Source organism: Oryx dammah, unplaced genomic scaffold (genome assembly GCF_014754425.2).
Source record: "Oryx dammah isolate SB20612 unplaced genomic scaffold, SCBI_Odam_1.1 HiC_scaffold_26, whole genome shotgun sequence".
Classification (NCBI taxonomy): Eukaryota; Metazoa; Chordata; class Mammalia; order Artiodactyla; family Bovidae; genus Oryx; species Oryx dammah.
The window spans coordinates 22,321,118-22,332,827 of record NW_024070210.1 but is presented as its reverse complement, the minus strand read 5'-3'; the positions used below and the strand labels follow the sequence as shown (position 1 = coordinate 22,332,827).

Genomic DNA, 11,710 nt, shown 5'->3' with positions numbered 1-11,710 from the left:
AAGTAAGTAAGATGCCTGGTGTGTAAAATGTAGCGAGGCACTAGCTGGCTCACTGGAAGGAGCATCTCCTTCAGTTCAGCCCTGCTCGTGTCTGAGCCCAAGCCCATGGGCCCTTCCTGGAGCATGAGGCTGCTGTCCACACACGCTGCCTTGGCAGGTCAGCCCTGTAAGAACCCACCCCCAGAGCCTTGGGGTGGCCACATCTACTGGCTGTGCTGGGTGTCTTCCTCTGTCAGGACTCAAGAACATCTTTCCAGAGCCTGGCTGCTGGAACCACTTCCCAAAAGAGTGAAATGGAACAGATTGCAGAGGGGGGTACCATAACGGTCACATGACGCTTCCGTGCCCTCTTGAGCCTGAGGACCTGGGAAGACAGGCTGGGCCTGGCCCACGGAGGCCTCAAAACGCCCCCAGCCTTAGGAAGAGAAGGGCGGAAACAGGCCACGCTGGCGAGTCCCTGGACCGCGGCCCCTGGATGCTGGTCTACCCAGCCAAGCTCTCCTCTCTCCAGCCCCTCAGAGCCCAGCCAGGCCCCAGCTAGGCCTCTTTCAACCTCACACAAAACCTGGAAAGCATCAGCCCTCTGACAGAGATTTCTTTAGTCTGCAAAGAGCAACTTTTCTAACACGGATGATCACATTTAGATATTAGCCCACTTGCCCAAGTCTGGATTACTGTATATTTAGTTTTTCTGAAGAAGCATCACCTGTGTACCAAGGGCCGCATTGAGTCATTGGCACCTGTGTAGGCTTGAGAACTGATCTGCCAGATTCAAGGCCCACTTCATCTGGGCAGGTTACTCACCTGTTCTGGGCCCATTACCTCCTTCTATAAAAAGAGGATGAGAACAGCACCTGAAGATTTCAGGTTCTTGCTATTAAAAAAAAAAAAAAAAAGCCGCAATGTATTAAACGCCTATAACAGGCCAGGTACTGAATTTCTTTTTTCTCTTTCTTATATGTATTTTTTAATATTCACAGTAGCTCTGTTTCTCTTCTTGAGGTGTAGCTTGCATGCAGTAAAGTGCATAAGTCTTCAGTGTGCAGTTCACTTAACTTTCATGTATTCCTTTAATCAAGTCTCTCTTGGTGTACAGCAGTTTTGCCTGCTTATGAACTTCTTACACATGAACTCAGATAAAATGTGCTCTTTTGTGGCAGGCTTCTTTGTAGCTCACCCAAGTTGTTGTGTATATACATGTCATTTATCCTTTTATATCGCTATATAGTATTCTATTGTGTGCCTCTGCTAGAGTTTATCCATTGAATTAGGTGTTTGTCCTCATCATTACCATCATAATCCCATTTCGCAAATGAGGAAAGAGGGGCCCTTGAGCTGCTTAACTAAGTTTTTAGTCTGAAGTGTCAGAGTGCAGTTGACTCCAAGCAGGATCTTGAATCCAGACTCCTGACTCTAAAACTAACTTGTTACCTGGGCAACAGAGCCTCCCTCCCTCCTGCAGTGCTGGGGTGGGCAGAAATGAATTCTGTCCCACATGGTCATGAGCTCCCTCTTCCCGAAGTACTATTGGGAGTCAGGAGCAGCTACCTGACTGGCTTCCGGTGGTAAGAAAATTGCCTCTCCTTAGGCCATTGCCAATATTTATTTTTCACTATCCCCCTGATAGCACAGGCACAGTCGTCACTCCCAGCCCTGTACCTTGAGACCCAGCCTCTGCCGATATGTTTGTTGAAAGAACTGCAAACAGCCTACGTGTGGTGGAGGCAGCCTTGGCCCCCGATCAGCCACTGGCTCTCGTGGGCAAGTGGCGCGATCTCAATCTGGCACGTGAGCAGCCCCTGCCCTACTTCCTCAGAGACTAAGTTCCCACAGTGGTAACTCAGACGTAACCCTTCTAGGCTCCTGGAGAAGTATCATACGTCCTTGGAGGTTTCTCTGTAGGCCAAGCTTTATCCACCGAGAGGTGGGTCATCCTAGGGCCCTCCAGTGCTGATCAGACCTCAAGAAAAGGCCAGGATTCCACCTTGCTTCCCACCTCTCTGAATCCTTGTTTGCTGGCAGAGGCCGGCCTGAGGGGGCCACCTGCAAAGAAGGGGGAGGGCCCTGGCTGGTCACCACTGTCCCCGCCCCCTGAACTCAGGTAGCATTCAGGTCCATCCAGCCAGGTGTGATTAAATGATTGGTTACTGCAGGGAGGGAGACCCTGGGGGAAGAAGGGCACAAGGCCAACTCTGGAGGCAGCCCCAGGCACCCTTTGCTCTGTCAGTCATTAACAGAAGCCACCCATGACAGGCAAGGAAGGGGAAAGTCCAAGGCGGTGGCCTGCCCCTCCTCCTGGGCACCGTCCTCCAAACGCTCCAATCCAGGGCCCCGTGGGACATGAGATCCTGACACCCAGTGGAGGGGGTGTGTGCAGAGTCATCTAATCCAACTGGTCGCCTCTCATGCCCCTGCAAAATCTCCACAAAAGCCAAAGGAGACAGGAACACTGTCAATCTGCAGTTACTATGTGCTGAGGACTATGCCAAAAGCTTCAGTGTCTGAGACATAATAGTGAAGTGCAGGCATGGAGCTGGCCTACTTGTGTTCAAATCCTGACACTTCTAACCATGTGACAAATGAGGGAACTTCTCTGCACCCCAAATTCTCCATCTGTAAAATCGTGGTAGTATTGAACTTCCTCTGAGCAGTCACTATGAGCATTTAATGAGTTAACACACAAAGTTCTCAGACTACCTGGCACTGATGGAGAGCGATCATTGGTATGGTTTGCTTAATCCTCACAGTCACCCCTTAAGACACAGATGGAAAATTCAAGGTTGAGTCATTCACCCAAGGAACAAGGTGGCATAAGTAGAGCTGGGATTTGAACCCAAGTTGAAGGGCTCCAACCTCCATGCCATAAAAACATCTTCCTACCTTGACCATGTCTGCCCATAACCAGTGCTTTGTTATGATCCACTTGAATGCAAAACCCATCTCACATTTGCCTCTCCATTCCTCCCAAAGGTCCTCCTTTCACCAGGGTAACACTGAGGTAGAGCAGGCTCCCAAACTCCTCCCCCAAAGTGAGGCTTCGAGGCCTAAAAAGGTGAATCATTGCTCAGTGGCCAAAAGAGCTCATGTCTTTGAGCTGCTCCAAAGGAAGAAATTTAACCAAAAGCCAGACCATAAGTTGCAGACCTGATGCTGGGAAAGATTGAGGGCAGGAGGAAAAGGGGGCAACAAAGAATGAGATGGTTGGATGGCATCACTGACTCAATGAACATGAGTTTGAGTAAGCTCGAGGACATAGTGAAGGACAGGGAAGCCTCGTGTGCTGCAGTTCGTGGGGTTGCAAAGAGCTAGACACAACTGAGCGACTAAACAACAACAAAATGAGTTGCAGGGCCAACAGCCATGGAGGCCCTGCCCAGCCAGGACAGACCTTGCAAAGACCCCCAAAACAGAGATGTCCCAAGTTCCAGGGCATGAGGTGAGGAAGTAGGCCTCTTGCCACAGGAAGCTGGCTGACAAAGGCAGGCCTGGCCTTTCCTGCCCCACCTCCCTCTCTGGAGGCCTTACTTCCCGCTCTCTCTGCATGGCTCTTATCTTCTCTGGCCATAGAGGGGCTCAGGGAGGTTCCCTGCCAGCTCTGGGCTCACACCTCCTTGGACTCCCTGCCAGCCCAGAGCACAGGACTAGGGCTGCTATCGAGGCCTTTCATCACCTACTATCCCGAAAAAAGAATAGGCCTAGAAAGATTCTGCTATTTCATTTCCCAAGTAGCTTTGGACTTCAGGATCTCGTCTACCTTTAAGTCTATATGGTAGAAAATCAGGTTCTTGTGGTGACTATGCTTGGGCCTGAGAGGGCCTAAGTCCAGCCCGTGTGAGTTTTCCATGGAGACACTGAAGTAAAGGGTCAAGTCTTGGGGACAGAAAGCTTCCCCAGGCCATAGGGAACCTCCTCTCACCTTTACAGCCAGTGCCTACACTCCAGGATCTCTGGGAATCAATGCTTCCACCCAGGACTGACTCCAGTGGAGGAAATTCTGGGCTGGCCAGCGGGTGTGCTCAGCCCCCAGCCAGTGCTCCATGAACTGGGGAATTACAAAGGTATCTGCCATATGCTCAACTATGCCTATAGTAAACCAGCTCAAGGTGCACAATTATGTTTTTGCTTTTAGTCAGAGAGGAAACTCATATGCTGCCACACCACCATCACCACCCACCACACACACATACATGCATTCATTCCCTCTGCAAGGGACAAGAGGCCTAGGTTTACTCCAGACCCCAGGAGGGCTGATTTTCCTCCTTCTTCCACTAGCAGCCCTTGCCCTAGAAGAGGTAATAATCCCTTTTTTCTACATCCTGGCCCTGTCCCCCAGCAAGCACCTACTGCCAGGGAACAAAATCACAGGAAGCCTAAGGTAGGTCTGCCCCACCTCAAAAGCCCTGGGCCAGCTGATGTGTGCTGCAGACCTGTCTTCCTTGGGAGAGGCCCAGTGGAGTCCCAGTGGAAATTCAGCTTACTCTCTAAAACTGAATGCTAGGAAAGATTGAGGGCAGGAGAAGGGGGCAACAGAGATTAAGATGATAGGATGGCATCTTTGACTCAACAGACATGAATTTGAGCAAGCTCCAGAAGATGGTCAAGGACAGGGAAGCCCAACATGCTACAGTCCATGGGGTCGCAGTCAGACACGACTAAATGACTGGGCAATCACAACAGCAACCCGAAAACTTACTGAGTGCAAGGAACTGAAGGCAGCTAAGCCTCAGATATCCCTGCCTCCTCAGATAGAAATCCTCCCAAGAACCAGACTGAGATTTCAGGATGCAGCCTCTCTCTGGCAGGCAAAACATCCCCTCTAAGTGGCCATCTAACAATGGCTGAGGTTCCTCTATCCAAGGAGACCTCATCCTTTCCAAGATGACCACCGGCCTATCCTGCGTGGCATCAGGGATGCAACCAAGACGAAGGTGGTGGGAACTGACGACTTCCCATTACACAGGCCGTTTTCATGCCTCTTTCCTTTAACAGCCTTCCAAATACAGAACATGTTGAGTCCAAATGAAACCACCTTTGCCCCTAGTGCCCAGTGATTGAGCCCCTCACCACCCAGAAAACCCATGAGTCTACAGGGTTCATCATACCCACCCCAGACAGGTGTTAAGAGACTAGGGTCTCAGGTCCATCTCCTGCAGGGAAAAACAAGCCTAGAGGGAATTCCTGGTTGTCCAGTGATTAGGACTCCACATTCCCAATGCAAGGGTGTGGGTTTGACCCCTAGTCTAGGAACTAAGATTGCATGTGCCAGATGACACAGCCAAAAATAAAAAAAAAGGCTGGGAGTGCCCAAATAAAAGAACAAATCCAGGTTTGCTGGAGTGCAATGTGCTACATCCCCCTCTTATCATTTCAGCACGCCAAACATTAGGACCACAGACTAAGCAGGGAAGACTGGAAGCCCCCATGCCTCAGGTCTCCAGAAGAACCTTCGAGGCTACAGGGTGGATAAGGCTGGCCCCTAGTCAACAACCAACAACTGGGCAGGTTAATACAAATACAGTCTGCTTTGCAATCAACTCGCACACCATCCCCTCTAAGCTCAACAGACTTCCAACCTCAACAAAAGGAACCAGCCACTGGTTTAGCTGTTAAAGACTAAGAAGAAATCAACCAGGGCCCTTCCCCCCTCCTCCCCTTCCTAGCACCTACCTCATCTACAAAGGACAAGCCTACAGGCACAGTAAAACCAAAGCAAGCAAAACCAGCTTCACCATCGATGTTTCTTGAAAAAAATGGGTTTATTGATTTTTAAACTGCAAATAGTCGTTACAAAAAGTTTTTTTTTTTAAATAAATTCACACAAAGAAAGAGAAATAGAAAGCGACGGTAGTGACCAGCAAGAGGAATAATAATTACATTCATCTTAAGGTGTGGTGTGCCAGTTCTGTTTGTATTAACATTGGAAAACTCCAAAACCTGGAATCCAGAACCTCAAATCTGCAATCGGAATGTCTTGAGATGGGCACGTGGAAGTCAAAGGGTTTCTTTTTTTTTTTTCCCTTTTAGAAGCTATACATAAAAAGTTGTTTTCCTTCTGTACTGTCACAGAACTTTTACATACATTCTCAGTCCTAGTTGTGAAAGGCCAAAAGAGAAAGAAACTCAATTTGCAGTCCAACACAAAGGGGGGAAATTTCTAAAATAAATAATCCAACAGTTTTTTGCATTTTTTTAAATTAATTTTTCATTTTTTTAAAATAAAATAACCAAAAAAAGTGTAAAGTTACAAAAAAATGTCGTTGAAGAATAATATATTAAAACTGTGGAAAAAAAGGAAAAAGACACGTCACAAAATTTTAAGATTAATATGAAGATCATAATTTAACATAAAAGAATATATTCTATGGATTTGTCATCCCGATAAATATGAACAAAATTAACAAAAAAAAAGCATAGTTTGGCAATAAATACGTTTTGATAAGTTAAATAAGCTTTTTTATATTGATGTGCAGTGACAAGCAAAATTTTTGCTCTCCAATTTCTGAAAGTTATATGAAGTTTAAAACCCAGGGAAAAAAGCATGGCGTGAGTGCTCTAAGGATAGACCTACGGTATTCTAGAGCAAAAACCATTAAAGCTACTTCTACAGGAAATCGTTTTACACAGATATTGTATGTGGAATGAATACCATTAACTGCTCACCCCTTACATGTTTTTTTTTTTTAAGCTTTTCTCTCTTTTTGTTGTTATTTTTTAAGATGTCACATATGAACTGGGGAACTTTAGCACCAAAATCAAGTCTCTCATAGTCCATCTAGCTTCCCCTTCCTCCCCACTTAAAAAAGAAAAAAATTAAATCACAAAGTCCCACTTATGTCACAATCTTCATCCGCTTTTGCAGTCTTCCTTCCTGCAGACCTACACGAACCCAGGCAAGATTAGTCAACAGAGGTTCAGGTCGGGAAGAAAAAAGGTTTTGAATGTCAAGACAGGTTTCCCCAAAAACCCAAGTCTGGCAACAACTCTCCCGAGGGGGGCGTGGGGGCTACCAGGGAGAGGGAGGGAAGAAGTGTGTGGGAGACTGAAATTAAGGAAAGGTGCAATTGTGTTGCCAGTGGAGGGAGCTGCTGGGTCTACATGCCCCCCCCACCTCCCCCTCCCCCTGGGCAGAGGCTCTGGGGAGGCCCACGGGTGCCCTCTGGCGCTGAAGAGGTAATGTAGTCACAGTGACAAAGTTAGATTACAAGGCACTAAGTTGCTTCTGTAAACTGTTACTGCTTTTTCTTTTGTGATTTGGCACTTAAGGCTTAAGCCAGGTGGGGGGGTAAAAAAAAAAAAAGGCATCTACTGACAAATATGGGACTTGTCTGTTATGCATGGTTAAGTGGGCTATAAAAATCGAGGGGGTTCAAGCCAGAGGAAGCTACTGACAAACTGACTTGTCCTTATGTTGGGGGGTGGGGTGTAAAGAGGGGAGAGGGAGGGGGCATTCCAAGGTTCTGGGGGAAAGGGGTTGAGCTTAACCTTGTTAATGTAGGGGTTTGTCAGGAGTCGGAAGGGGAGGGAGGTAACGGGAGGGGATGTGGGGAGGGGATGAGGGGGTGGGGGAGGGGAGTAGGCAGGGGGGTCCCTCCCTACCCTGGTTTAGTCATCTGAGATGGAAAGTCTGCTGAAAATGGGCAGGCGTCTTGAGTTGTCCAAAGTAGGGGAGTCTGAGCCACTGTGGCTGCTGCTGGAGCTGCTCAGGTAGCCCTCCTGGTCCGAGAGAGAATCCTGAGGGCTGGGGGGAGAGTCAAACATGTGAGGGGACTCAGACATGGGCCGGAAGAGGAAGGTGGTCGGGGAGCCACCCCCGGGCAGCCCCATGCTAGGGGCAAAGAGGCTCGCCAGCTCCTGGCTGGAGAAGGCGAAGGGGTTATTGGTGCCATCGGGGAGGGTGGGTGAGCCCAGGAGGTCATCGGCGCTCAGGATGGGGGGTGGGGTGATGGATGTGGGGCTGTCCAGCAGCCCCGTGGCAGCGGCGGTGGCGGCGGCACTGGGAAACCCAGCAAAGCTAAAGCTATGCTGGAGGCGGGGACGGTCAGCAGAGAGGTCCCGGGCCCCGGCCAGGGCACGGCGTTCCTCGGCGTTGTGGATGAAGTGGCAGCGGGGGCCATACGGGCAGAAGCCGATGGTGTGGAAGGTGCGGCACAGCTCCGTCTTGTACTTGGGGTGGCGGGTCAGGCTTCGGAGCTCGTGGATGCCGTGGGCGAACTGGCACTTGTCGCCGTACTTACAGGCTCCGTTCTCCTCGAAGGGGCGGCACAGCTCCGTCTTGTAGCGGCTGGAGTTGACCTGGCCGCTTCCCGGCTGCTTCTGGGGGGGCAGCAGCCGCTCGCCCCCTTCTGAGAAAGAGCGGTCTCGGAAGCGGCTGTCCCGAGAGCTCAGAGCTGGGGCTGGCTCACCCTTGAGGCTGCTGAGGAGCTGATTCTGGTGGAATTTGGAGCTGGGCAGAGTGACCGAGTGCCTCCGGGGGAAGCCCCCGCCGGCAGGGGTGCCCACCGCCTTCCTGTCCAGCAGGCAACCCCCGGCACTGGGAGTACTGTAGTTGAGCATCTTGTTACCCTGCAGAGGAAAGAGAGGAGAGAGACTGTGGTTAGCGGCAAAGGCCATCCACCAGGCCCAAGAAGAGTACCTCCTAAGGGCAGCCCCCTCCACGATCAGAAATGCTCCCTCTCTCTCAAAGGAACTCACCATCCTCACCTCTCCCCTGGCAAGCCCCCTCCTCCTCTCTCTCCCATTCCACCAGCCAACAGGGTTTACTTTGGTCCCAGGCAGAAGAAACCACAAAAATCCTGGCCTATGTGAGAAATTGTTTTACACATGCACCTACTCCATGCCAATCCCTGGGTCCCTGGAATGCACTGTCATATCCTGTCCCCAAAGCTACCACTTTCATCCAGAAAATCCAACTTAACCTTCCTCAGTTTAAAGTATCTCACACAACTCACAAACTCTCATTTCCCACCCTCCTAACAAAAAAAGGTAAACCGCAGGAGACTATGGGCTAGGTCTCCTTTCAATCAGTCCCTGCTTAACTGACTACCCCCGCCCCCCCGCCCCCTCCACACACACAAACACACAGCCTGGTGAAGACTCTCAACTTCCTCCTTCAGAAGCGATCTATTGCTTTGGCAACAGGTTTCCAGACTGCCTTCACTTTACCTAGCTGCTGAGAGGGGAGAGGGAGGGGCTAGAGGAGCAATCCCTGATTGGGGGGGAGGGGGTGGCTACGGGGAGAGGGATGTGATCCCTGAATACAAAACTCCCATGCTCCCAGAAGGGGAGCCTTCTACAATGATCTCTCCCACCATTCACTGCGCACCCCACCCCCTCCGCTGAGAGGATGCCTTTGCAGTTAGTCTCCTGGCTGCAAGAGCAGGCTTGGATAAGAGCGCCAGTGTTTAATCTTTAACGCAAAGCTGCAGGTGGGAAGGAAAAGGAAAGCACCAAATCCCCCCAGCCTCCTCCCAGTCAATAATGGACGTGGGGGAGGTGGGGCAGGGGGCAGAGGCACCACAGGCAGGTCTCTGTTCCAATGGGACTCAATTCACCTGCCCAACCTGTACCCAAGATTTGGAAAGGGTGTGAGCAGGGGACCTGGGAGTTGGCTTCCAGGCCCATGTGGGTGTCATTGTGCAAATTCTAAAGTTGGCCCCTCAGGATCAGCTGCGGGGGATCGGGAATCTGTAACAGCAACCACCCCCTGGAGCGGATTACAGGAACCCAGTGGAGAGCCAGTTCCCAACAATGAGGTTCATTTAAAAAGTCCTGAGGGGGGAGGGAGCAAGAGAAAGAGAAATAGATCAAAGAGCCAGAGAGCCGCGAAAAGAAGGAAGAAGTGCTGGCTAGCTCAGGCAGCCGCCAGGGCAACTGAAGTTTGGAAAAGCACAGGGAGGGAAGGAAACTGAAATTCAAACTTTTTGATGTTGCTCTTCAGCTCCAGGGTGTCCCTGCACCCCAACCCTGCAGCCCTGGGGCCCTGGCAGCTGCACCGACTGGAGAAGCAAGCTAGGAAAAGACAGCAACATGACTCGACGTGTTTAAAAGAAGGCAAAACACTTTAGCAATTAAAAGTAGCCAAGCAGCTTCTTTCAAACTGGGGAGAGGGGGCGAAAAAAAAATTTAACATCCACAGGTTTCTGTTATATAGCCTTAAACTGCACTTCTGGAATAAATATTTCGGATTTAAAACTCTTTTTTTTCCACACCGGCTAGGAAGCTACACGACTTAAGGAGGCCCTCATTAAATCCTTCCTCGCCAAGACCCTAGAGCTCAGACGGGCATTTTGTCGTCGTGTCTCCCCCCCCGCCCCCCCCCCAATCCCGTCCATATCCACGAGTCTCATTTTGTCAGAAAAGAGGAAAGGGGTGAACCGAGTGCCACTTTCACCCCCAAAGTTTGCAGCACGATCGGCTATCACAAGAGCAAGCCTGTCGAGCTGGGGCGAACTGAAGTCCTAGTGCAAACTTGTTTGACATCCTTTGAATCACAACTCTTGGCCTTTTTCTCGCAGATCCCCAGCCTCTCCAGAACAGAGGGGGAAATCACCCAGCAAAACGTCATCCTGAGATTCTCCTTCCCGAGGGACCCGCACCTCCCGACCTGCAGTCCGGCAACGTGGCTGGAGAGACTCGAACTCCCTCCCGGGAGCGGCAACACTCGAAACGCAGCGGACTAGCGAAGCCGGGCTCAAGAGTGGCACGTCACGGACGAAAAGAATCACCGAAAAATTGCCCCAATCCCAAACATTGCCCAGGGCAGCCCCCACGCACACTGCGCCCCTAAAACTCTGGTCTCTGGATTCCCAGGTAATCCCCGCCAGAACAGTTGAAACGCAAAGGGTGGGGAGGAGAAAGCCAAATTCCTTCAAACTGGGGAGAAAAATGAGGCGGAAAAAACAACCATCTCGCCTCTTTCTCTCCCCCACCGCTGCCTGTCCAGACCTAAACTTTTGGAGATTCTTTTTGAGGACAAAAGAAAAAAGACTTTGAAAAGCAAGCGCTGCGCCCCACCTTACCTTGCATAAAACTTCGCTCAAGTCGAAGATGGTGGCAGACACGAGGGTGGTGGTCATCTTGGGCGCTCGCGCGGGGCAGGGACAAGGGTCTGGTGTGTCGCGAAAGTCCCGGTGCGGGGAAGGCGCAGCCTCCGGCTCTCCGGTCAGGAGTCCCACACGCCTGCTCCCAGCGCCCCTCGCCTTTCTGACTCTCCCGAGCTGCGGCGCGCGAAGCCCAATTTATATAAGTTTCAGATTTGGTGGGCCGGAGGGGGAGGAGGAGCTTTAAACTTATTTAAATGAGGAAGAGGAGAAAAAAAAGTTGATTGACACTGAAGTTGAATCAGCCATGCGGTCAAACTCGGGGGAAAAAAAAAAGAAACTTTCAAAAGGAAGAGGGGGGAGGGGAGACGAGGAAAGAAGGCGAAGAGGGGAGAAAAAAAAAAAAACCCACTGCGAGCCGCGCACAACTTTTTTTTTTCTTAAAGAGGAAAACTTTCGAGTCCGCTCGCCTGTCTACCCCGGGCTGCCGGCGCCCCTTTCTGGGGCCGCGCGCGGCGCGGGGGGTGGGGAAGGGGCGCCCCCCTTTTGTCAGCCTGCGAGCGCTGCTCTGTGACATCACTCATTCCACACTCTTCGGGGTTCTTGTTGTTGTGTTGTTATTTTTCTTTCTTTTTTTTTTTTTTTTTGGTAGGGCAGGAAGGCGGGCTCGA

At 50.7% G+C, this 11,710-nt stretch overlaps 1 protein-coding gene across 1 annotated transcript; it reads right to left on the bottom strand.

The window, feature by feature from the left end:
• Positions 1 to 5,921: 5,921 nt before the first annotated feature.
• Positions 5,922 to 11,441, bottom strand: ZFP36L1 (ZFP36 ring finger protein like 1). The gene is made up of 2 exons (XM_040226218.1): positions 11,019 to 11,441; positions 5,922 to 8,562 (listed from the first exon to the last, which is right to left on the bottom strand). The coding sequence occupies exons 1-2, from the start codon at positions 11,073 to 11,075 to the stop codon at positions 7,603 to 7,605; spliced, it is 1,017 nt and encodes a 338-aa protein (XP_040082152.1). The 5' UTR covers positions 11,076 to 11,441; the 3' UTR covers positions 5,922 to 7,602.
• Between the last annotated feature and the right edge of the window lie 269 nt (positions 11,442 to 11,710).